Genomic DNA, 27019 nt, shown 5'->3' with positions numbered 1-27019 from the left:
CTTTGTGCTTAACCAGACGTTCCTGTAACACTGCTTTGATAGGCTACACGATCACCGTTAAATGTATGGATGTTAGTTTGAGATTTCAAATGTTTAGGCATCAGGCATATCTCAATCTAAATTATCAGAGAATAATTATCATAGCAATATAATTATTAACAGTAGCCTACAATTGCAAACAATGAGCATCAGCACAGCTGATGTTTCAAGAACTGTAGGGCCTAAATCATTTTATTACATCATTTCAATAAAAACAATTCAAAAACTGTCATTAGTAATCATAAAAACACATGGAAAAGGCATGGTATTCTATTACTGTCCCAAACGATTTACCAAAAAGTGGCCCATTTGACCTGAGATCACCCTAGTACATGATATAAGCGCTTTCAGTAGGCCTACATATATCCTCATAAGTGTCTATTAATTCGTATCAATTAGATACTCTATGGCCTTGTTTTTATACTTATTCTAAAATAGTTTATGGGGCCTATCATTATTTTCGCTTGCAAGATCTCATTCGATGATTAATTTCCATTAAGCCTACTGCCAGCATGCACATTAAAAGAAATATGATCTGATTGGGGTAATAAGGCACTAAAGATGAGCCTATACATTTTACCAAAATACGCATTTAGTTTATCGGCAATTTTTTTGCTAAGCTGCCTGTCTTGCTCTGGCAGCGGTGGCGGTGTTTGACTTAGCAATGATAATATGCTTGTCTTTGTAGAGACTCATTATAATAGTTTGCTCAGATGGCGAGAATATCACCGCTCTCTCTTTCGTCTTTTCAACCATTATACCAATAGAAAATCACGGTTTTGGTGATCGACCTTTCCTGCCTTCTGAAGTAGGACGTGCTCGTGCACTTGCCCTGATAAGTTTAGCCTGATTGAAATTAACCACATGATTTAGATGCGGATCAGCCGTCGATGAACCGATATTTGCGGTTCTCAGTTAGCTCGCTAATGTTAACGGGCTAAAGGGACAATTGATTAACTAATGCCGGGGACACACTACAGGATAATCGGGACGATTTCGCCCCTTCCGACAATCCTAGGTAACGTCCCGATTATCTTGATGGTTCTACAGATTATTTTATCAGATGTTCCCTTGGTGTGAGGTGTGTCAAGAGTGACTGAATCTGCTCGGAAGGACGTCGGAGGCGCCCCGATCGCGAATCCTAAATATTCAACATGTTGAATATTTGCGATCAGAAATCCTGATGTGTAGGGGGAACCCCGAGGACAAACGCCGAGTTTATCAGGTGAAACGAAACAATATCCAATCAGAAAGCAAACTGAGAGAAGACGGAAGCATAACAAACGGAGTCACGGCGCAGCACAAAGTTAAATGGAATTGATTTGTGGAAAAAGCAAACCCTTTTCTTTTTTCCTGTGATTTCTGTGAAAATCATTCCAAACACTATCATTGCAATTTCTTCCTGCATATCGTCCGCCATGCTTATTCTTAAATCTCAACCGTTTTTGCGAGATTTCTTGTGTTAACAGTTGGAACACTGGTTGGAAATCTGTTTGTCTGTGATGCGCTGTCTTTGTTAAATCATGGCACACCACACACTGTAGGAGCAAAACGGCTAAATCTAGGATTTTTTGTCTTCATGTTTGTAGTCTCTCACAGTTTGAAGATCTTATAAGATCAAAAAAATATTTTAGTGTGTCCCCAGCATTAGCTTCAACCCTTACGACGAACGGGCCCCAGGACTCGTTTATACTGGCGGAACTATGCAAGCTAAGACAAGAGCACACAGAAGCGGTAAATGGCAACAAAAAGGCGCGTACAAGACTGGAGACTAACATGACAACTTCTGGAAAGAACAGTTTCAAATACTGGCAGAACTATGCAAGCTAAGACAAGAGCACACAGAAGCGGTAAATGACTCTCTGGAACACCAAACAGTTGTTATGGACGAAAAACTGGATGAGGTCGCGGCTGGACAGAGCAGTAGCAGAGAATGGCTGTTTATCAATCCACGTTTTTTTCCGTTCTTGTGTTCATTTGCCGTCATCTTTCATTGCCCAAGTACGGTTCCAATCCAAAGAACACAAGTCACCAAGAACGCCAAAAATACCCGGAAATGTTCCTGATCCGCCCCTTTTATCGAGGATGCATCGGATGGTGACTTGACCAGCGAGAACGCTTCTGATTTCCCAGAAGTCCTTGCGGACTTGCAAGACCATTCTTGCAAGGACGCTTGCAAGAACGTTCTTCAAAAGAATGTACTTGAGTTCTCAGCGTTCTTCGGATTGATAAACAGCCAATGTCTAATATGGGGAGAACTCCCACTCTCGGGAAACTTCCGGGTTCTGAACTGGTTGCAGTTCCACTTTAGTTCCATATGAGGGCGCTAAAGGTCGATTGCAGAATGAATGGAGGTCTATGGAGCTATATCCCTCAAAATCCACTTTTCTCAGGATATAATTTTTTGTCTAGTAATTTGAATTCTGAATTTGAAAGGGGAGGCAAAAAAAATACACACCGCTGGGTGATAGATTTTTTTAAAGTCGCCTTTCTGTTCTAAAAAGCCTTTTAAAATGTCATTGACGTCATACACATTGTGCGGCCCGAGATACTGCTTGACGGCAAGCTCTGGTTACTGCCACTTTTCTCTCGAGGCATCGACAACACAGCTGACAGGGGAGGCTCTCCCTGTCAATACACATGCTAGAAAGAGTTTTGGTTTGCTAATGTTGTTGCTAATGTTGCTAATGCTCTGTTATTCTGGTTCTGCTTCGGATGTCATCCAGCGGAATCTCTGGTTGTAGTCAGTCCTTCACTAACCAATCAGCATTCGTTGGCAGAATACTAGCGTGTTATGGGCAACAACGACTTACCCTGTAAGAAATTGAAAGGACACTCGTTCATTCAACTTTTGAACGGTAATCCATGTTGAACATGCAAAAACTACAATCAAATCTGAGATTTCTCAATGACAAATGTAGCTGTTTAGCTCCATAGACTCCCATTCACTTTGCACTCTACCACGATCACTCCCAGTGGAACTCTGGTGGAACTGCAACACAATTCGGTACAACGGGGCTTAATAGGGAGTGGGCAAGCTCTCCTTAAACAGGCTCTGGCAGTAGTTTGTATGCTACACCAAGAGGCAAAACTAGCTGCAAAGTGCGACGAGTTGGAGTCAAGGCGCAACAATATTTAAGCAACAAGGTACGAGAGGCATTACTTTATCATCAATAAAGTACATGCTCAAGGGTGTTGTTATGCCAGACGCTCAGCGGAGCGAAAACCCTGGAACACGTACTTTATTGACGATAAAGTACTGCCTCTCGTACCTTATTGATTTTATAATACGGTTACCAGCGACATAAATAGTAAATAAATAGTAAGGTGCCTTTCAGCACAAAATAGTTATAGCCAAACGTTGTGCATTGCATTTCAGTAGCCGAGAGAAAATAGTCCTGTACGTGTATTGTGAAATTTACGTTTGTTAGCCTAGCTAGATCTCACACCATCTCATTCATTCTCAATGCTCATTTTATAAAAGTTGCCTTTAAAATAACAACGACAATGGGACACTTTCAATAAAATAATATTTAATTTCAACATTAGGCCTAAACATTCTAAATCAATCATAAATGTTTGGTAGGCACTGGGTATATGCTAGCTGGCTACATATGCTGTAAACTAGTTACGAGTGACTTGGGACTCGATAGACTAACATTAGGCTGTTGTTAAGATTAGCTTATGTTGATTTGGATATCTCCATTAATTGTGCATGCTTGGAAAACATAGTTTTAAGAAGCCAAGACCATGTCATGTTATTGCGTGGCTATGAAGCTCAAATTAAATAAGTGGATATCTAGTTAGCAACTAATGGCTAGACCTGAGCTTCCGTGCAAAGTTTCAGTAGGTAGACCAGCTAGTTAGCAATGATAACACGGAAAAGTGCTATGTTGCAATGTTGCTAGTCTAGCTTGCTAACTAGGGATGGGCGATACCAATCATTTTCTTTTCTATCCAATATCAAGTACTTTCAAGTATTGTCAGTAACCAGTATCGTCGATACCGATACTTCTATATGAAATATTTTTCTTTGAGGTATTTTATAATGCATTCAAAAAGCCATCGTTATTAATATTAAATAGATCGCAATAGGCATTACATGTCTGTGTTGCCTCCTCTGCTCGCGTCAGCTGTAGGCTACTTCGTTGTGCTCTTTAGGGTGTTCAACTTTTAGATACTTGTCATGTTTGTGGTATTGCCACAATGGCGTATTGTTGTTTGACAAATGCTTCATCGTTGTTAACTGGAGTGAAATAACTCCAGATTATGCTTCTTTTTCTTTCAGTCATGACCGCATTAATGCACTCGAATCTGCGCCGAGTTTGCTTTCACTGAGTGAGAGTGGAAGAGCGCAGCGCGCTGCTGCTGATGAACTCATGATACAGCAGAAGAAAAAATAGTTCCCATTGACTTCTGTGGTTAAAGTACATTTCTATACTACACGGCCGACTACTATTAATGTTCAAAAAATATTCTAAAATCACTTGTTTAAAAGAAATCCCAGGTAGGATCGATATTTCAAATTGAGAATCGATCCTTTTGATACAATGCCAGTATCTAAAATATCAATACTTTAGGATCGATCCGCCCATCCATATTGCTAACCAATAAACTGCTGAACACAAGTACTTGTAGACGGCCTTTTTCTTCGGCAACCTTTTAGTTATTTTGAGTGCGCACTAATATGGAACTTTCCCCTTTAAGGTAAATGTACCCAGGTGTACACTACTTTATCGCTCAATAAAGCACACCCCGTGACTCCCTCTCAACCAATCAGAATGCTTGATTTCATTTACCCGTATTATAATCGGATACATGGCATTCCAGAGGGCTCTAGGTTTAGGTTTCGTAACTAATTTTATTCGTTCATTGTTGCAAGACACCAGTGGCGATTTCTTTAAGACTGCAAGGGAAGCTTAGCTTCCCCTAACAAAAAAAAATAATGGTCAAATATTTACTATCGTGTTAACATTTTAAATGCGTTAGAACACGCTCATATCGAAGACGAGTTCGTTCCGAATCAGCCACATACATTAGCAGTTCGACTGACTGATTTCCTTCTCATACATTCCCGTTGTGCCAGAGTGCATTTCCCTGTGGAAGCTCAGCTTCCATGGACTTCCGATGGGGCTGCTTTGTTTTTTCAGTGCTTCGAAACTATACGGTCATTGGATAAATGCTGCAATTATGTCCCGCCCTGGATGCTCAGCGTCTCTGGGGCTGAATGGAGGAGTGGGCTGGCCTGGACGCTGGGGTTCTGCGTAATGATTGGAGGGTCTGTCGAAAGACTGCATCTCCTTTTGATTTACAGTGATTTTGTACTATAAAAAGTCACCGAAGCAATTCCAGCTCAGTCCCATTGCGGATTTTGCAACTCGTTGAAAAACAAATTGCGACCACCTGTTTCTTTGTATTTGCTTGGCGAAATTGCTAGCCAATTTTGTTATCATACATTTCATACAATTATACACCAAATTAGGCCTCGTTGTTTCAGTTTAACTTAATTCCCACATTTCCTTCAAGTTTAATATTGTTAATATTGTTTCAGTATATCGTTCCTTCACTTATTCATAAAGTAGACTAGGCTACTGTCGAAGGGGTGAACTAGCCAGTGAACTAGCAAAATAAATGGAAAATGTATATGATGTAGGTTGAAAACGAGCTTCACCCATTTGAAAGACCAGCAGCCGCCACTGCAAGACACGGATATCCGCATTGATAGCGCCCACCTATCACTGGTTACCAAGCCGAAAGAGAGCAATGCCCCCCGCGAGCTATCATTGTCCGCTTCCTAGATTGAAGCATGAAAGACCGTGTAAAACTACAAGCATGGAAACAAAAGACCGCTTATGAGGCAGGGTCGGCTCCAAGGGGGGGCATTGGGGGGGATGCCCCCCCAAATTTTTTTTGTTAAAGTATAAGTGTGTCATAATTCTGTCTGAATTGATATGATGACACTTTAAAATGTATAAATAAAATAATTATTGGGGTGTGCTTGCCTTCGGCGAGCACAAACCATTGTTATCTCACATATATATTTATTTTTATTATTGTTTATTTTCGTGCCCCTAAGGCTCAGTCAATATTTGGACTACATAGACAACGTCAATGTCAAAAGGTCCGTCTTGGTCTCGATTGCGTTGCAATTCAGATTTACGTTCCGTTGCACAGTTTAGGAGGTTACAACGTTTTTGTGGGGACAAAGTGCCTTTTGTCGATGAAGGGTAATCTGTGTAAGCTACGTCACCACACGTTAGCAACGACGCATGGATACAACGTGATATAGACTTTCTAGCTCGCAAATTGGAGTTTGGATTACGAGTGAAAAATACCACCCCCAAAAAATCACAACCATTTGGCTTTGTAGAGAAAGCGATTTCAAGTGGAACTGCAATCTCGCATTTTTGATTTAGGTCGTGACAGTCTTTGAAATTTGAGCGAGTGCAAGTCGCCCATAAGACCGCCTCATCTTTTAGGCGGCAGCCATGCTAGAAAGCATCATAGTAGTATTTTTTGTAGCTAATTTTATAGTTCAATTTTACATGAAAAAACTGAAAGGGGGAAATGTTATGACGATATGACTATTGTGAAAACAGCCAAGTGATGAGATTTTAATATAGATTGCTGTAAAAACGTTGATTTGTTTGCAACGTGAGAGCCCGACAGCCTACAGGGAAAAAGCGGTCATTCGTAAGTGGATGGTATCATAACAGAGATTGGCTGGAATACAGTGTCAAGGCAGACGCAGTTTACTGCTTTCCTTGCCGCCATTTTGGTAATACTGCTCGGGGAACAGTAGACCGGTGGTCCATGGTCCGGGGCTACAATGATTGGAAACATGCAGTTGAAAAAGATAAGGGTTTTCAAAAACATGCCAACTCTAAAGAGTATATCACCTGCCCAGTGGCGGATCTACGGGGTGGCAAGGGGTGGCAGCTGCCACCCCAACAAAAAGACTTGCCACCCCAATCTCGCTATGCTAAAAAAAATATTATTACAATATAATAAATGTTATTAAATCACATTAAAATAAGATTATTGTTAACATTAGAACTACAATGTTATATTCATTAATGGCAGCATTGGGTCACCCCTTTTCTAATGGTAGGGTCCATGTCCATTTTCTCGACTTTGAGGTGACAATAGCAAACTTCCACTTGGTGGCAGTAATGGCAATTTATTTTGAGTACCAACTGCTAGTTAAACATAGCCTAATCTGGAAAAAGAAGAACACTCAAAGTTGCAACCGCCGAGAGCAAATGGTATTTCGTTCAACCGTGCAGCAGCAGTATATTTAAGGTGAATAAATAATCGTTCTCTCAAAGCATACTCATGAAAGCATAATTAAGTGTACACTTGACTTTGTTAAGTCACAAGTGTGGATGTTATAGGCCTACTGTAGCTAGGCTAGCTAATTATGCTCATGCTAGCCCTCAGTTCAGCTATCAGTACTGTACCGTTCTTATATGGCCGTGCTTGCCCCAGGTCAGCAGGGCTCGACATTAACTTTTTGAGGCACTTGTTCTTTTGACAATTACATTAACGTTTCAATTGTCAATGCACAAAAGTCACTTGTCTTGGTGACTGGCTATAGATTTATCATTTTATATAGCTATATTTACGTTGACGTTAGCTAGCGTTGGCAGCTGTATACAGTACCTATCAAGCATAAGCAGCATCTGTATCGGTTAAATGTAGAGCAACGTAGTTAAATATCAGCTAATATTAAATCTCTACAGTATACAGCTTTTAAAGGATGATAAGGATCCTTTGGTAAATCAGCCTACAAAATTACAAGTACATTTCTTTCTCTTCTACTCGTCCCGGATAAGTGCCGCGGACAAGCCTTAAAGGGGCAATTGACTGTTTTTTGGGGGTATTTCACACTGTTCCTTAAGGTCTCCGAATAGGGTATGTAACATTGGTTGGGTTGAAAATGGCCCGGGTGCTGTTCTATGCCCACTGACAGATCCTCTGAAATGTTCCCGGGAAAAAACACTAGCTTTTCTCCTTTTATGGTATGCTCATTAATATTTAGATGAGCTGCGCGCTGATTGGTTGGTTTTCAACAAGTGAAGCTGGGGAGCAAAAACGCAACACGGCCAACAGCAGCACTCGCTGAAACACCGAAGTTGGAGACTTGAAATAAAAACTTGCAAATAAATCTATTGTGTCTACACAACACTGTTTTCAACAGATTGACTATATATCATTTGAAATGATAACATTACTTGTTTCCACTTCTGTTGTTGAAGCAAACTGGATTGACTTGGGTGGGTAGAACGTTAGGCTACAGCTTAGCAACCAAACCATATCCTAATTCTACTCAGCTTCAGTTAGCTAGCTAGCTCTAAATAACTTGCTGAAAAATAACATGACCAACATCTGGACAAACATGCATCTTGAATTGTAGATTTACATTACACAGGTTATTTATTTGAATGAAACACAGTCAGGAACATGAATCAACGTTAGCCCCATTGCCAATAAACTAGGCTAAATTATCACACATTCTACCTATGCTCTTGCGTTAGCAAGCTAAACTTGTTTACATGCCTACAGTTTAGGTGTTACTAGTAACAGTTACTAGCAATGCTACCGTATCCTGTATCAAGCACCTGCCTTTCTCCAGTTCTTTCAAATAGATTATCTAGACAGGCGTTAGCAATAAGCCAGACTGCTGTTCGTTTTCTGGCTATTTTTCGGAAGCTTCCCTTCTAATGCCGACTACAGCTAGTCTAGCTAGAGTCATTTGATGTGTGTAGAAACTTATTTAGCATTCTACCTGGTATGCTATATTATACAGGAAACGTTAGCATTGCTAATAACTGTTAGCACAACATCATACTGTCCTTATAGGCGGTTGCAATGAGCATATGGTCGGAACAGCACCTCTTTTCAGGTTCAGCTTCCTAGCAAATCCTGCTTGCAATTGTCCAAGTGTGACAAAAATGTCTTGGGTGAAATGTTCAGAGCAAATGAATGATTGAGTGTCGAACATCGCCGGGATCTTCTCAGAAGACAACAGCAGCCATGCCTGTTGAATGTTTGGCTCCTTGGGAAGACTGTGAGTGTTAGCCTTCCCTGTAGGCTACAGCCTGGAACACAGCATTTACGACCGTGGTCCATTTCTATATCCTTGTTATAAATCAAAACGTTCTTCTTTGTAATTCCTTATAAGTAGCTTACACAGAGCAGCGCGCAGCTAAACTAGTATCGGAGATAGACGCTACTTCGGGCTGGTCTGGATGTAAATTCTGGGGCGTGACAAAGATACAGACCAGAGCCAATAAGTGGGCGATCACCGGTCCTACGTAGGACCGGTAGCTTTGTTGAAAAGCTAGCGTTTTACAGCCAATTTTTTTCTTTTTGAGATTTGAATAGGAAAGAGGTGTCAATGGACTTTGATATTCACGGTATGTTCATTTTACCCACCGAACTGTCGTTATTCAACTATGACAAGGTAAAATCGGTTTTGCAGTCAATTGCCCCTTTAACGTCGAGCCCTGATTCAGTATTGTTCTTATATGGCCATGCTAGCAACAGTTCAGCTGTCACTGATAGTATCAGTACCGTTCATAAGTCCATGGTAAAGCTAGATACAACTTTTGTTCATTTTTATTATCTAGGTTGTAAAGGGTAACATGTTTGGTATTTCGTAAGTATTGCTAAATCCATTTAACAAAGTTGTCTTATGTAGTTGTAATTATTATTTTTCCTTTGCGCTCAACGATGGAGGAGGAGCGGTTAAGTAACTTAGCTCTTCTGAGCATGGAGAGCAAGCGTGCAAAAGCACTGGACTTGGACAAACAAAACAGCAACCGCCGAACTATTTTGCTTTCAGAATGTTGAACAGTGAGAATGTAAATCGAAATATTTTCAAGAGCTGTATGACAAACTGTTTTATCTGTATCCCTGATTTTGACCCTAAAATCCTTAGTTGTTATGTCGAACGCTAAAATAAATATACATTGTAGAGTGTCGACCAGGGTTCTCCAGTCCTGGTCCTCGAGGGCCACTGTCCTGCATGTCCATTCATTTGAAACAGGTGTTCTGGAGCGGGAAACATCTAAAACATTCAGGACAGCGGCCCTCGAGGACCAGGATTGGAGAACCCTGTTGTAGACCATGACATTTAATTTATTTTGACCTAACCTGTTATGTATTAGCAATGAGAATGTTGAACAGTGGGAATGTAAATCTAAATCTTTTCAAGAGCTGTATTACAAACAAGTACTTTCAGACATTGTTTCAGTTTTGTTTTGCAGATATTGAGCTGTTATATCTGTATCCCTGATTTTGACCTTTGAGACCTGGCATAATGGGTTCTTCCTAGTTCAGAAATGTGTTGATGCTATATTTTGCCACAAGTTATTAAAGAAGGCAATTCCAAAATTATGGAAGCAAATCGTGACCAAATGAAAATGCATTTCCAAAAATGCTTTTTCATTTTAAGAATGTGGCTGCATTATTTAACTCATAAATAAAATTTGTAATCAATCATCCTATTTGCATTTTAATTTTCTTTAAGACTGCTCATTCTTTCACTTAATTAAAATGAAAACGAAAAAGACATTTGAAATTTAATTTTCAAAATATGCCCCAGCAAATAGATACCAAAATTCAATTTGAAATGTAAAATTCGAAAATGAAAATGCATTTCCAGAAATGCGTTTTCATTTTAAGAACGTGGCTGCAAAATCGTGACCACAATTCAAATTCAAATGCATTTCCAGGAATGCATTTTCGTTTTCTGCCCGCAAAGAACTGCCCATAATTCGAAAACGAAAATGCATTCTGACGGCGCAGCAGAGTGACGTCAGTAGCCGCTCTTCTTCAGCTCCCTGCTGACCGAGCTACCCATCTTGTTCGGTAGGGGGCGGTGTGCACATACGCATTGCTTTACATGGCAAAATTTGCGGGGAAATTGATTGAATTGACGGGTCTTTAGAGGACGCATCACAGATCATGGCGCTCCCTCAAATTGTGCAGACACTGATAGAATTAGCTGAGCTGGTAGAAACTAATAATATATCTGAGTCTGATGCCCGTGACTGAGTTAGTTGCTTGACGAAGACCCAGATCATCTGGGATAGCACACATACGTCTTGCCGACGTCGGCCCAATGTGTAGAAGATACGTCGGCAAGATGTATGGAGATAGTTGGTATTAGATCGAAACTGACTTCCAGACGATGTGTGGACGATTAATCAAATCACACCCGGCCGCACTACAGATATATGCTGATAGATAACTCCTTATATGCTGTTAAATACTAGACTATGTCCGATCTCTCAGAAAGCAAATATTTCACTATCCATAACCGATATGAAATGTCACTTAGCAAATGAACATAGCCTATAGGCTGAACATTGACTTTGATAGGAATAAGGAGACAATGAAAAATATGCTTGACCATCCAAAATTGGCTAATAGCAATAGCATTTTCTGTGTAGGTATTATAATTAAGAGACACAATTGAAGTTCATGATTTTATATCAGGCTGGATGTTGAATTATGGGCAGTTCTTTGCGGGCAGAACACGAAAACGAAAATGCATTTCTGGAAATACATTTGAATTTGAATTGTGGTCACGATTTTGCAGCCACGTTCTTAAAATGAAAACGCATTTCTAGAAATGCATTTTCATTTTCGAATTTTACATTTCAAATTGAATTTTGGTATCTATTTGCTGGGGCATATTTTGAAAATTAAATTTCAAATGTCTTTTTCGTTTTCATTTTAATTAAGTGAAAGAATGAGCAGTCTTAAAGAAAATTAAAATGCAAATAGGATGATTGATTACAAATTTTATTTATGAGTCAAATAATGCAGCCACATTCTTAAAATGAAAAAGCATTTCTGGAAATGCATTTTAATTTTAATTTTGGTCACGATTTGCTTCCATACTAAATGTATTTGAGGTTCTTTTTATTAGCGAATTTCAATCTATAAATGCTTTTTGTAGGGTATGGCAATGTTTTCATGCTTAATGCACACAACAGGATAACATAATAAATAATTTTAAAAGAACTAAAAATGAATACTTCAGATGTACAATTACAAATGTGTCCAGTAGATTTGTCATATATTTATGTCACATTCCCTGTTAATATGCTGTAGCATTCAATGTTCAAAAAACATGTTGTGTGCAGGGTTCTAAATTAACCTTTTTGATCACCAGCCAATCAGAATTTCCACTAGCCAAATTACTTCCGGTGAAAATAAGAACAATTATGAGTTTCACTGAATGCATTTGATCATTTTATTAACATTGTTGGCATGAAAAAAACAGAAAATGAAGTAAAATGAAGCACAGAAGTATGATGCAATGGTATTTGAAATCACCAACACGTGACTAAGTAAGGACACAATTTATTGTAAATGGCTAAAACGTCCATTCGCATCATGATGAGATTGACTCCTGCCCATGCATTTACACAGGGCTGCCAAATTTTGCAAAAACCTTGGAGTGAGATTTGGTATTGGTGCCCCCCCCCCGCCCACTTTTCTTGTATACCAAAAAGGGCCGGATGCAGCCTTTTCTGGGGTATCATGATTACAGAAAGGGATCGTATTATTATTTATATTGATAAATTTTTTGAGACTGCTAACGATCAGAATGTTAATCAGGCACGGAGCCAGACTTTGTAAACATTCTGGGCTTAGCCCAAACCTAGGACGTATGAGTTCGATGTGATGCAAGATGGGAACCACCACACGTAATGCGAGCGTGCATAGCGCGTGACCAAAACATTTTGGCCATTATTTGAGCGCAAAATAGTTTAATTGAGCTTTATGGAAAATAAACATAGACCTTTTTCAATTGGTAAAACCTTGTCTAGTGATGCCATCACTCTGACCCTGCTCCCATCCATCCTTGCTGACGCGTATCGTGGTAGGGCCCCCCGGCCCAGCTATCGGTAGCCTATCTGAGAAAACGTTTTGGAAAAGACGGGCTATAGACCCACCCAACTCGATTTGGGAGGGGAGATCTCCCTCACATGGTACAATCCATGGAGATGCTGAGGTGTCAGAATGCGGAACGTGTGTAGCCTACTTTAAGAGAAGATAGATAATACTAACGTGACAAATGTCGACAACAAAAAGTCATCGACCTGCCCAAAAGTGAAGCGGCCCACCGGGAACTATCCCGATTCTCCCGATTACCCACCACGGCCCTGTTTACAATGTTAACAGGGCTACTTGGTTGCCGTTGCCTTTTCAGCGTGAGCTATAGAAGGTGTGGCGTGAGAGCGTGTGAAATGGTTGAAATGCGTGTGTCTCACGGCCAATGCGTGAGAGTTGGCAGCCCTGATTTACAGTAACGTTTTGTCCTAAGCAGGCTTTAATTAAACTGACCAAATATACTCTTTATTAAGAACAGTGTATTTACATTACACTAGACTGTGTCAGTAAGCAACATAATTTTCTTATGCGTAGACTACATGCGGCAATCCTTACAAAACATGACAACATTTTAATTGTCAAACACAAGCCATTCCCGACCCGTCAGCCATTTGGCATTACATTTTCTTTTCTTCGTTTCTCTAGTGCTATCAATATCCTCATCCCCTGCCTTGTTCCTCTACTCGCCCCCAGAACTTTGTCCTAACCACCGCCGCATTAAGTTAACTTTTTACTTTACTACTCAAGCTAGCTCTTATTACCTCCTATGCTCCGCTATGCTTCGTTTGACTCCTTCCTTGTGTTCTGGTGGACACTACGTTCGTTTCCACGGTTTTTCGCGCCGGTGTTATTTAGTGATCAAACATTTAGAAGGGCCAGTTTCATCTGTAGGATATTAACAGATAAAACAGGGGTTGATAAATCTGTTGGAAGAATATGGATAGTTCTGTGACTTCTAACCATGAATTTTACCATGCCATTTTCTGTTTGTGATGATGACCGGTATGTCTAATAAAATAGCTTGGTGGCTGTCCTAGCGTAGCTTTTCTTTGGGAAGGTCTACGTCACTTAGCTGTTCCATCACAAGGGAATTCATCCGGGCAGTGCAGATCTGTGCAGGGCCCATGTCCTTGCAGGAAGCTCTTTGAATGTTCTGTTCCATGGGAGGTTGTTTGGGATGCGTCAGTCACCTTAGACACAACAGGGATAGGGAGAGAAACTTGATTTGTGGTCAGGAGCACGTGACTGATGTTTGCTGTTAGTAGTCGAGATCCTCTACGGTTCGGGTGGAGTCTGTCAGCTTTAAAACGGTCTGCACAGTTCCACAACACATTAAAATTATCGATAAATCTCAGTTTGTGTGCCAGACAGACAGATGCCAACCACGTGTTGAAAGATAGTAGTTGACTGAAGGCTTCTTTTCCAGTGCAAAAACATGCAATTGGTCCACTGATGAATACATCTTGACATCTCTTGAGTGTGTTCAGTTGCTGGGTGAAATGTTTAAGTATCTCAGTGCCAGTTTTCTTGTAAATCAGTGTGGATGATAATCTTAGGGTTGTTTGGTTTATTGTTGAGAATTTTTGGTACCTCTGACGACAGTTCCTCAACAGATGTGTTGCTAAGACAAATATTTCCTGTCTATGCCAGTTTAACATGTGCTGTCATGGCATCTCCAATCAAGATAGTGGGCATATATGGTGTTGTGTTTGCATTTCTAACGTTCGCCTTATCAGTAACTGCGTTCTTATCTTATTTGGATTAGAAATGATAGGACCTTGTGCTAGACCAAGGTTAGCTACTGTATCAGTGCTAGCAGTAGATTCTATAGTGCTAGCAGCGTTAGCTCCTCTAAGTGTTGATGGGCTGTGGGTAGTCTTGGCCAGATGGCGGGGTCAGATGGCCAGATGGTCAGATGGCCAGATGGCTGAGCGGTTAGGGAGTCGGGCTATTAATCAGAAGGTTGTTGGTTCGGTTCCCGGTCACCTTACTTGCCTCGGGGGGAATGTCCCTGTACTTACTGTAAGTCGCTCTGGATAAGAGCGTCTGCTAAATGACTAAATGTAAATGTAGTCTTAGCATACCTTGGCTCTTGATAATCCTGTGATATAATTGTCTGATTAGGCTTGATAGGGGGTCGTACAGTGGTCCGAGAGGGGCTTGGAGTGAAATGGGGGACTCCCGGTCGCAGCAGACGATGATGTGTTGGATTTGCATGTGTGTAGTAGCTACCATCATGGTGTGTCTGCGATCTGGGCCCTTCATGTTTGTTAGCTGCGTGGCTAGCACTCCTGTGCCTCTTCGCCTTGGATTCCACACACAAGAGAGAAAGAGTTCCCAGTGGTTTGAATCTGTTTCTGAGTGGGACAGGAGGAGAGGTGATGCGGGAAGAGTTTCTGCCTCGCTTTTTATCCTTGGTGCCAGTCCCATCTCCGATGAAGGTAGAAGCGGCACTAGGCCTCTTTGGTTTAGCGCCAAGAGCAGGCCATGACTCATCCGGTCCACCGGCCGGTGGAAAGAAAGCTGGTTCCAATGGTGGCTCATCAGCCGGTAGCTTAGCCTCCGGGCTAGGTAGCATGGAATCTATAAAGTCTTCGGCCTCTCTGATATCTAAGAGGGTTCTGACTCTTAACTCCAGTTCGACTATCCTCTGAGTAAGTTGTTTGTAGTTGTTGTAAGCCATAGTTCTACAGGGAACAAGCTTTAGCTTGCTTGCCTGTGGTCAGTCTGGGAGAGCAGCCCAAAATACTTCTGTTCTCCTTGGGCTTCAGTCCCTCAGGTTGGTTCTTTTTGTGGTTGTAGTCAATCCACTTTTTTGAGTAATATCATCAAAAACTATCCAAATGATTGAAACTTCAGAGCATTTCTCCAGGAATGACTAGACAATACGATAGAAGCCAAGCAGGGAAGGTCTGGGAGAGGGTAAGAAAATGCTACTGCCTTTGTTGAGAGGGTGTAAGGTTGTCTTATGTTTGTGTGTCGATGATGTTATGTTGATAATGTCGAACGAACGAGGCCCGGGCTCACTGAGAGCATGAGAGCATGCATGCACGGCGCCCTCACCTCACCTCGCGCTCGGGGTCTCTCGAATTTGCATAGGCTGCGTGCGCGGAGAACGCACGTTTGGTTCTCAGTTGGTCAGAGGCTCCCTTTCGAGAATCCCTGCACCCAACCAACCACGGTGTTGCGCTGGGCTTTGAATACAACATCAAGAGATCTTTATTACAGCAAATGTTTTTGGCCTTCCATGGCAAACATCACTCTTTGTCGCTCACTTATTCCTTTGTTATATTTCTCTCCCAGTTAACAGTTCCTTACAGACAAAACGATCAAGAGCTCTCTTCTCGCTCTTATTCCACTCGTTATCTCTAGGACACAACACCGCACCTATTGGTTTTTGAGAGAGAGTGAGCCTGAACAGCTGAACACTTCCTGGGGACTCACCACGGTTCCAGGCGTGTGGGGCTTTGCAAATCTCCCGGGTCCGGCGAGGGGCGCACAAGACTTCACAAGCTATATCCTGTCTATTGGATTGACTTCTTCTGTGAGCCCGCTGCAGCACTCGAAGTGCTCTCTTCTCTTGCTCTCGTCTCTGAAGTCTCGTGTTCTCCTTTTCACATAGACATACAAATCATTTTATATGCTTCAATACTGATGACAAATTTAACTTTTGACTATGCTATGACGCACGTATCCAGGTATCGTGCATGTTTCCAAGTAACCTGCAGTCTCTAAAAGGTCAAGTGTGGCTTCCTCTATGCAGTTCTCTAACCACATCCTATGCGGGCAGTTTCTAAGAAGTCATAGGCAAACAGTGTCAAGCTGTCATACAGAGGCCTCATATCTGAAACTTTACGCAAGACGTTTTAACACATCTTATCTTAGATGCACATTAGCAAGCAGTTGCTAATTCATAACAAAATGGAAAAGAGTTCTAAAACATATTGCAAGCTTTTGCTAATCCATCCTGTCTCAATACACATATGGAAGCAAGTTCTAACACATCCTATGCAAATACAAATTTTATCTAGTAAGAATTTCTATTCATTATTTCTCCAAGGTGCATTCAAACGAAGGAGCTTTAAGGATCCTTTGACAATAACGTTATTATGTTTACGTCATACGTCAAACAAACATTAACTCTGTACTTCACCTGACTTCAGCTTAAAGGGGCGATTGATTGCAAAACCGATTTTACCTTGTCATAATTGAATAATGACAGTTCAGTGGGTAAAATGAATATACAGTGAATACCAAAGTCCATTGACACCTCTTTCCTATGCAAATCTCCAAAAAAAAAATGTTTGCTGTAAAACGCTGGCTTTTCAACAAAGCCACCGGTGTGACGTACGACCGGGGACCGTCCTTTTTGGCTCTGGTCTGTATCTTTGTCACGCCCAAAAATTTACATCCAGACCAGCCCAAGGTAGCGTCTATCTCTGATACTAGTTTAGCTGCGCGCTGCTCTGTGTAGGCTACTTATAAGGAACTAGAGAGAACACAATTTCTGGGGAAATTGTGAGGGTGTGCTTGCGGCTGCCCCAGCTGCCTATAGTCTTTTGGTGTTTACATATTTAAAAAGCATTTAAGTGTATGACTGTAGTTTTGACCATTATGTTCCCTTGATAATAATTTTGTAAAAATGACATTTATCACTCAGATGGTATCGCTCAGTAGGTAACTTAGTAAATTGTATTCAGATATAAGCAACTTGTTGGTTGCCCAACAAGAGGAAGACACAGTATCTGCTTACACACAGCAACTCCTTAAACCTCTTGAGGCACTTGTTGCACCTGGTTATGAGGTTGTAGGCTATGGTCCAATATTGCGTTTGTCTTTATTTTTTATTATGTGAAGGACAGTTTTTCTCAAGTGACATATTGATTCATAAAAGCATCTTAATGTATCAACGTAAACATATTAATGTTTTCTGTTATTTTAAAGCAAGCTCAGAGACGTATGAATGTAGAGTTGCTCGCTATATAGAGTAGGACACCGTGAGCTGAGCTCGCAATGTAGCCTACGTGACGCCACTTTTTATGACACACTTCAAAGATGTAAAGATAGTACCATTTAACCCCGTAAGACCCCATGGTTGTAAAATTACAATGGCACTTTGAACGGTCTACTTATTCTTTTTTTTACATTTTGGGTGGCTCTTAAAAGAGTCGTCGTTGTGTGTGCTGTGGCTAGCACAGGAGTCGTCGGAGACCGTCTTGGATGTTTCCCAAGAACACATTGTTTCCAACGTGATCAAGGTGGCGGTACATCCACATGAAACCGTGTCGTATTTGGGGGTGTTGAATGCTCCCCATCCCACGGTCGGCCAGGAAGCTAGACATCGCTGCGTTGACTCGACGTCTTACCCTGTCGATACCAGAAGCGCTGGTGCTCCTCTGATACCACCAGACGCAGCGTTCCAGGATATCCGAAAACACCAGCAGTCTTTGGGAACATCTCCATGATGGCCCCCAGGTCTCGCTTCGTCCGCCTCGTCAGGTCTAGCCCGGTCACTTGGCTGAGGTTGTTTCTCCCAACGTGGAGCACCATTATGTCCGGGCTGAGAAGCATGCCACGCTTCTCACGGAGCTTAGGCACAAGGTCTGCCCACCTCATGCCCCTCACCCCTACCCATTCAATATGGCACTCCAGTGCAAGGTCGGGGTACAGTCCGACCTCCTCTGCGTGTCGCACAAGCCAGTATACCAACGAGCTGCCAACGATCCAGACGTGGGGACGACTTTGGTTTTCCGTGGTGTGATATGATCCAACATCTGCCTCTTATATACTAGCTGGCTTCCCGCTTCTTCTTTTTCAAACAATGCAAGGCTAACATCTGCCTGTTTATTTGCCGCCAGTGTCTGTGTTGTTTTTATTCACAATATTCTCATTGGTTGGCCATGAACACAAATAGCTCTATATCATTTCTGAGACACTCGCGTCCTATTTTGTCATTTTAACGCCCTGAACGGCATCATTTGAGTAATGAGGGCAAGCGCAGGCTTATTGATTCAGGGCTCCAGACTGCGAACAAATGGTCGCATTTTGCGACCAGTTTTTGAGACAATGCAAGCATTTTTTACAAACACTCGCGCATGTGTGACCGACAAATTTTGAATTCATTGAGTGTGCACATGTCAGCACATGTTAGCAACGACACAGGTACGACGTTCTAGTATGACAACAATATCAGTGTTCCTTCTGCATTAGTACTGTAGCTAAAAGCCTAGGAAACTTGAGGCTATTTTTCGCTAGGTACCTATAAACCTAGCTAAAAGTCTTGGAAATTTTAGGCTATTTTTCACTAGGTTCCTACGAACGTCTTAATCTGCCAGACAAATGGATTCCCCTTCGTTCTTTTGATGAGCAGTTTCACAAGCCCTTCTTACCCGGCGTCATGGAGCCTAGCAGCTAAATACTTATTTAGCACTAGCGTTGCTACTCCATCCCTGCCTGTGTTTGAGCTGTTGCGCTGTTATACTCAGCAAGTATTGTGTTGTAGTGTCGGAGGACTGATCGAAAAGTGCATCATACATTTAAGTCATTTAGCTAAGACTTGCATGTACAGTAGGCCTACGTAATGTCACATCAAATAATGTAAACTCAAGCTTATATGGTGCGTCGCTGTATATCAGTTGTAAAAATGACAGTAAAAAAAACTGACCCATCTGCAACCGACACAGGCACACCCCACAATTTCCCCAGAAATTGTCCCAGGGGCGATTCTAGGATCAGACCTTTAGGGGTGTTCAGCCCCCAATGAGAATGTGACATGACATACAGTGCCTTGCAAAAGTGCTAAACGTAAACCCCCTTGCTAATATAAATCCCTAATTTCACTAGATAACAATTAATACATTTATGTATTATTATGCAAAATATTAAATGAAAAAACTAAGGATGTCCCGTTCTTCATGAACTACCAGCATCAAATGATAATAAACAATACATTTAACATATATTATTTTAGGGGTGCTGAGAATAAATTTAGGGGTGCTTGAGCACTCCTATAAAGGGTCTAAAATTGTAACTGAATTGTACCCTCTCTAGTTACATTAATAAATGCATTAGGTCAATATAAGGTGTGCCCCTACATTTTCTGCTTGCGCTCCTAAAATTTTCAGGCAAGGGCTACTGTGCTCCAAGTAAAAAAAGTAAGTCTGGAGCCCTGTATTGATTACTTATGCAGGGCTGTTTTGGCAGCCCCTTTGTCACTGGTCACCCAGACACTCGTCTGGGACAGTTGTTGATTTGCATGAATGCTAAAATGACAATCACACCTTGATGACACACCTCTGGAGAGGTGGTCTCAACAGTTGAAGAGGAAGGTGGACAGAGGAAGACTCTGAAATTATCATTAAAAGTTGTGTTCTTGAAAATAAGGTTCTAAACAGCTTTAAATGTCATGTTTGATATGCTTTTGTTTCTTATTTTGTGTGTTACATTCTAGTAATAATTTTAACACTGTAACATGTACATGTACGGGGTTTACAGAGTTTGTGCCTGCAGCAGACCAACATATGTTTAACATATTCCCTTGTCTTGCAAGGGCACCACTTGGTCTACTGCAGTCTTGATTAATGATCCAATTTGAATTTGTATGCGTTCGACAACTTTTCTGTCACATGACCGATGTCCCCATTTTAGTCAGGTTTGGGTGTATATAGGAAGAAGTTTTTACCAATCACTTCGAGTTCTGTTTACGATACAGCTCCGGTGCGTTAGGCGCCTAGTCCTCATTGTGAATACCTTCGTTAACCATTGCTCTGAAGGTATGTTTTGTACTTGATGATATTTCATTATCATTGTATTGATTATCTTGCTATTTAGATAATAAACTATTAATGTGTGCATTTTAGGTTACTTGTTCTCCTTGAAACGTATCTATCAAGCTACGGCGGTGAAAACTTTGATCTAGTCTGGTTGATGCGGCTAACTGATTATAAACATAGACTTTTGGAATAGGTTTTAACTTAAGGCCTCTGAGTCACTTACAGTGGATCTCCACGCTCTGAAGGAATTTACCGGAGCCTCTGAGTGATCGATTACATATCCTACTAGGTCTACTATGGTTAAAATCCATATTATAGTAGAGATAAACGACTGATTAGTGAACACGCATACTTTAGGGTCGGTGCTCTGATCAAGCAGATGATTTTTACCTACGTCAGAGTTTCATGTCATTAACTGTTTAGCGCTCAAGGTTACAGGTAACGCACTTGTGCACATTGTCAAAAATTGGAGTCAGATATTAACGAGTCAATTATCTCCCTGAGAATCTAACCAAAGGTGACTTGTGGTTCCCAAGCCAGGGACAAACACCAAGCGCGTCTCTGGCCTTTTTGATTCACAGCCTACACTTAAAAAACTTGATGTTTCATTATGCAAGATAGAGGAGTTAGAGAAGGATTTAGCAGTTTTATTATTACATTAGCCTATTTTATTTATAATTTTCAGAGTAACCTCAAACCTTTCTTTTGTTTCTTTGACATTACATTTTCTTTGAGGGCTTAATGGCCTCGGTTTACATCATTATTTATAGCGACATCATTATTTATAGCGAAGAAGCCTACCGGACACTGTTAGCTCGCAATGTATAAAGAATGCTCCTGCAACAAAGTTGTTACTTAGTAACCAGTCAGCTAGACCAGCGGTTCTCAAAGTGGGGGTTGTCGGGGGGTCGTAAAAAATATTTGGAGACGAGATGATTCCTGCCTGACAATTCAACTATGGGAAATAAAATTCCCATGTTTCCTGCCTTAATATCTTTGCCGTCCAATCACCGATTTTATTTCTGAAAACTGCCAGATACTCATGACAACTTGAGCTCAAAGCACATATCATGAGACAGGACAGGAGAGGATATAGGATCATGAAAGAGAGGAAGTTGGGGCTTGCGGTATAAATACAGTGCAGAAATATATATATATATTTTTTATAAATACAAATTATTGTTGCACACAACTACTCAGTCTTGGGTAATTATAATTTACACTACCGTTTTGGTGCTTAGTTACGGTAAATTTTCAAAAGAAAATAAATAATATATAAACTGCATGCTTATGTCCTGATGGCTAGTTTTATCATGTTTCAGTGTGCATGCATCATGTGTGTAGTAATACTCACCTAAGACAAATGTGTTGATGGCAATGCCTGAAATAGTAGCTCCAACTATGAAGCGGAGAGCTATATAAACATATATGTTGGGTGAGAATGCGGCCCCCACGCCGAAGAGCAGCTGAAGGAGAAGGGAGAAGAGGATCACAAAGCGACGACCATACCTGCAGAGAGAAAAGGAGAGACTCTACATTACCTAGTTTACAGGATTTTGACTAAGAATACTTGCATTCCTCATGTTGATGTTTACACAACACAGAAAATTCAGAGTGGTGTGTTTTTGTACATCTGTACTCCTGGGGGGTATTCTAGAAAGCGGTTTAAGTGAAAACCCTGAGTTGCGTAACCCTAAAAGTAGGCAAACTCTGGGTTTTCCGTTCCAGAAAGAGAGGTAACGAAAACTTTTGGTCAGTGTCTATGGTAATTTACGCTGTGATCCTAACCTAATCACTAGCAGGTTTTCCATGACAAAGTCTGCATTTCTACCTATCCCCTCCCACTTTCTGAGCCTGATACAGTGGGCAGACATGGGGCGTCTTTTCCTGGTTCAGCCGACTGATCTCGATTATAAATAGGGTTCCTCCGGTAGGAGGGAACCTATTGTTGCGCCAGGGAGACCGCATAGGCTTAGGCGGCAGCCATGTTTTGGTCGCGTCATGTTCATAAGTTTACCATTTCACAGTTCGGTCGACAACAAAAATGTCGAGGAGGGCAGCCTTTAGGAGATGTGGGAATTGTGCTTGTAGCCGGATGCTCCGATTATTTTTGTGATTTGTGAAAATCTTGCAAGTGGAGTGAGACTGCGTCCCGGGGGTACATTGTTTTGACTTAGCCTCGGTGACAGACTCGGCTCGCTCACTCACTGGCAGTGTGTAAACAATATTGTAGTTCACTCAATTTTACTCCTAAAACGTCAGGGAGGGCTGCTTTTTGTAGACAAGAGTCTGCTGAAGATAGCCAGTATATAGGATCTTTCAAAACAAGCCTATTTCATTTGTCATTATCCTGAGAAAGCGACCTACGTTAGCCAGGCTAGTTTCACTCGGTCAGCGTATTTAAAGGTCTCTGACAGTCAGAATCACTGTTTACAGGCAAAGGTCGAGCTGGTCTTTGGTCAGATGTGTATATTGACCAGTTTAGAGCTAAATACTCTTGCCATAGCCTGGAATCGAGCCAAATGTTTTGAGTGACTTTGCATGGCCGGGTCTCCATCAGTTCAACACATTTGGATTCAAGCTCAAGTAATGCCACTGCATTTCACAGTCAAAACTGTAGTTTATGTCAAGTGTCATGTAAAAAGCTTAATTTTTCACAACTGACATGGATCCTTTCTTCACTTTTACAGGTCTGGAGGGTCATGCAGAGGCCTGCTCAACAGAGTTCAACAGAGGCTGCTGAGAGAAAAACTGATCCCTTGCTGGACTACCCCCTCTAGCTGGACAGAATCAGGACAGCTTCATCCAGCTGGCATGCCCTGCCCTGACTGCCTGCCTGCAGGCCCTGCTTGCCCCTGCCTGCAGGCCCTGCTTGCAGGCCCTGCTTGCCCCTGCCTGCAGGCCCTGCTTGCCCCTGCCTGCAGGCCCTGCTTGCCCCTGCCTGCAGGCCCTGCTTGCAGGCCCTGCTTGCCCCTGCCTGCAGGCCCTGCTTGCCCCTGCCTGCAGGCCCTGCTTGCCCCTGCCTGCAGGCCCTGCTTGCCCCTGCCTGCAGGCCCTGCTTGCCCCTGCCTGCAGGGCCTGCTTGCCCCTGCCTGCAGGGCCTGCTTGCCCCTGCCTGCAGGGCCTGCTTGCCCCTGCCTGCAGGGCCTGCTTGCCCCTGCCTGCAGGGCCTGCTTGCCCCTACAGAGACACAGTCACCCCACAGACACAGTAGCTCTGCAGACTGCTTTTTTGAGGACATTGATGAAAAAGGACAAACCAGCATTTTTTACTTTGATGAAAGTCTAAATGTTTAATCCTTTCCATGTCCCAGCATACCAAGCTGCTGACTTTTAGTGTCTTAAGTAATGAAACCAGTTAAAGTTATAGACTTTTGACCTGAATCCAATGATTAGTCATCTGAATAAAAACCACTCAAGAGAAGTACTGCTTTTTGGATGATTTGTGCTCCACATCAGTACATCTCAAACATTTGCCTTTGTTTCCATGGGATTCATGGAATTGCTAGTTTCTGCTCCACTATTGTGTAATAAAAAATATAATTTAGGACAGCAATTCCATTTGTGTTATCCTTTCGCATTACACACATTTAGTCAATGTTCTTAAACTCAACCAATTGTTGTCATTTTACCATACTGTTCATATTGAACAGACATCAGTGTTTGGGAAGATTACTGTATATTTCCACTTTTGATTTGTATTTCCATCGTAAATTTGGTCTTTAATTTCAATTCGAAGTGTTATTAAAAGGTCTTAAAAAGTCTTAAATTGAACTTGTTTACACCTGTAGACAACCTGTGAAGCCCCCACCCCCCACTCCAGAGAAAGTTGGTGACAGAGAGGTGCAGACATTCAGTTAAACATAGTTATGCCTTAAGTGTAGAGTAAAAAATAGAGACTAAATGTGGATGTAAATGGATGTTGACACTCAGTTTTCTGTTCAGAGTTGGTGCTTGTCAGTTTAGGCAAAGGTTGTTTAAGGGTGACATGACATGAAAACTTCATTTTATGAGGTTATTTAACATTAATATGAGTTCCCCTAGCCTGCCTTTGGTCCCCCAGTGGCTAGAATTTTCGATAGGTCTAAACAAAGCCCTGGGTCTCTGGAGGAGGGGATCCCTCTCTGAATTGCTCCTCCCAAGGTTTCTTCCATTTTTTCTCCCGTTGGGAGTTTTTCTGGGAGTTTTTCCTTGTCTTCCTTGAGGGTTTAGGTTGGTTGAGGGGCAGTTCTATGGGCGTATGTGAAGCCCTCTGTGACATGCTTGCGTGTAAAAAGGGCTATACAAATACATTTGATTTGATTTGATTTGATTTGGGTGTTCTTCTCCACCATTGACAAAATGAAGGCTCAAACGCTCTGTTTGAAAATCTCCTCCAAGTGACGTAGATACGAGAAAGGTTACCTCCCCTCTCTCTGCTTTGCCCGCCCAGATCATCTGGCCCGCCCATGAGAAACTGAGCTACCACCGTGCAATGGCAAGTGCCGAGCAAACAAACGAAGCACAACAGTTGCTCAGTGCTTGGATGTACAAATGCAAGCACAAGTCTTTATTTAATTCCTTCATCCGAGCCTCTGCACAACCAATATCTCAATTTAATTTTCGCTGGAAAAGCGCCAACACAACTTCCCAAAGTTTTGCATGTCTGCGCCAAACATTTCAGCCACTACTGTTTCCTCAACTTGAGCCAACACAAAGCTGGCCTTGCTGAAATTAAATTCTGGATCATTACTAAATCTCCTTGGTCAAGCTACAAACCTTGGACAAGTAAGTTAACTAAAGCTATATCATTTTGTTGCTTTACTGTATATAGTTACCTAGCTTGCTACCCTTAGAATGTGGCTGTAACATTAGCTCTGCAGCCAACAGCTGAGTTACTGTTGCTAACGGAAAGATAAATGCAAATGGAATCAAGTGTGTGTGTGAATACGCTGTAACGCCAGTGTTGTACACTTCTTTGTTATTTGGATAACTGTTATGCTGTTGGTGTTATGGGCGTGCGCGATATCCGCCTTTCCCCTCATTGAAATTATTATGAGTGTGCACCTCTGCAAACCAGGGTGATCAGATGAGAATGGGCAAATTTGAAGCATCTTACAGCAACGGGGCTACGAGCCAGCTGAGTTACTGTCGCTAATGTAAAGGTAGATGGCATTAAGTGTGTGTGTGAATTCAAAAGCTGTAACGCGAGTGTTGTACACTTCTTTGTTATTTGGATAACCGTTCTGCTGTTGGTGTTATGGCGTGCGCGATATCCGCCTTTCTCCACATTGAAATGACTGAGTGTGCACCTCTGCAAACCAGGGTGATCAGATGAGAATGGCTAAATTCGAGGCATCTTACAGCAACGGGGGCTACAAGCCATTGCGATACATCCGTTGTAAACATTAGCGCATGTTGCCGCCCCTCTCCTGCTCATTTGCATTTAAAGCTACAGACACAGAAACAGTGCGTTCTGATGAAAGCTGGTTGTGGGACTACTTGTAGTGGCTATAATTCTGCACCATGGCTGAATTTCGGGAAAGAGACTTCAGATACAGTATTAGGGGACCACTAAGGCCTATATAAAAGCATCCAAAAACAACATGTCATGTCACCTTTAACTCAAACAACCATAACACAGTACATATGGTGTACAAAGCTGCAGTCAGATTTGGCGAAATTGTTAGCTTGGATGTTATCTTGACATTTACATGGGGTCTTGATGATGATGCGCACGCAGCTTCAAGGCAGAAAAACGCGTTCCATTTCAGGAGACTCCGAGACCTTAGCGTGTCACTAGCATCTCGTCATGTCACGCAGTCGGAGCACAGCTAGATCATCAGCGTCAGTGTCTTGGGTACCCAGCATGCAGTGCGGCATGTAAAAAATGCCAAGACTTGTGGAAAATAGTTTGGTTACAACAGCAATGCAAGGCATTTCATTTGTTGCGTTCGTTCAGTTAGATGTTTGTAATATTGTTGTTAGTTAAAATAATCTTGTTAGTCACTCTGAGAGTGCATGTTGTGTGGTTTAATGGGAAGTGAGAGTCGGCTTTTATAGATCAATGTCCGCAAGGAGTTGATCATGGGTTGTGCCATAAACCTTTTGCCAATGAGGCTATTCTTGAAAGTAAGTTGACTGTGGTTCTGGAAAGCAGTGTTCAAGCCATCTTTGAGAAATTCTGGAAACAGTGTTGAGTGCAATATGTTTTGACTGTGAGAGGCAATTTTTGGTCGTCATCTAAACCTCATGCGTCCGCTACAGCATTTCTGCTTTGGCGTGACTTGCGCTGGGAGGGAGGTAAACGGCATGATT

General features: G+C 41.8%; 1 protein-coding gene across 1 annotated transcript in view; it reads right to left on the bottom strand.

Moving 5' to 3' along the window:
• slc22a13b (solute carrier family 22 member 13b) overlaps window positions 1–27019 on the bottom strand; it is a 95718-nt gene that overhangs the window by 57362 nt on the left and 11337 nt on the right. The window contains exon 3 of the mRNA XM_084702967.1: window positions 22078–22232. Coding sequence (XP_084559093.1) covers window positions 22078–22232 — 155 coding nt within the window. The remainder of the gene's footprint in view (window positions 1–22077; window positions 22233–27019) is intronic.

The sequence above is a fragment of the Hypomesus nipponensis genome, chromosome 8 (genome assembly GCF_054491055.1).
Source record: "Hypomesus nipponensis isolate SF chromosome 8, ASM5449105v1, whole genome shotgun sequence".
In the NCBI taxonomy this organism is placed as follows: Eukaryota; Metazoa; Chordata; class Actinopteri; order Osmeriformes; family Osmeridae; genus Hypomesus; species Hypomesus nipponensis.
The sequence above is the reverse complement of the archived record's forward strand: the minus strand, read 5'-3'. Positions and strand labels throughout refer to the sequence as shown.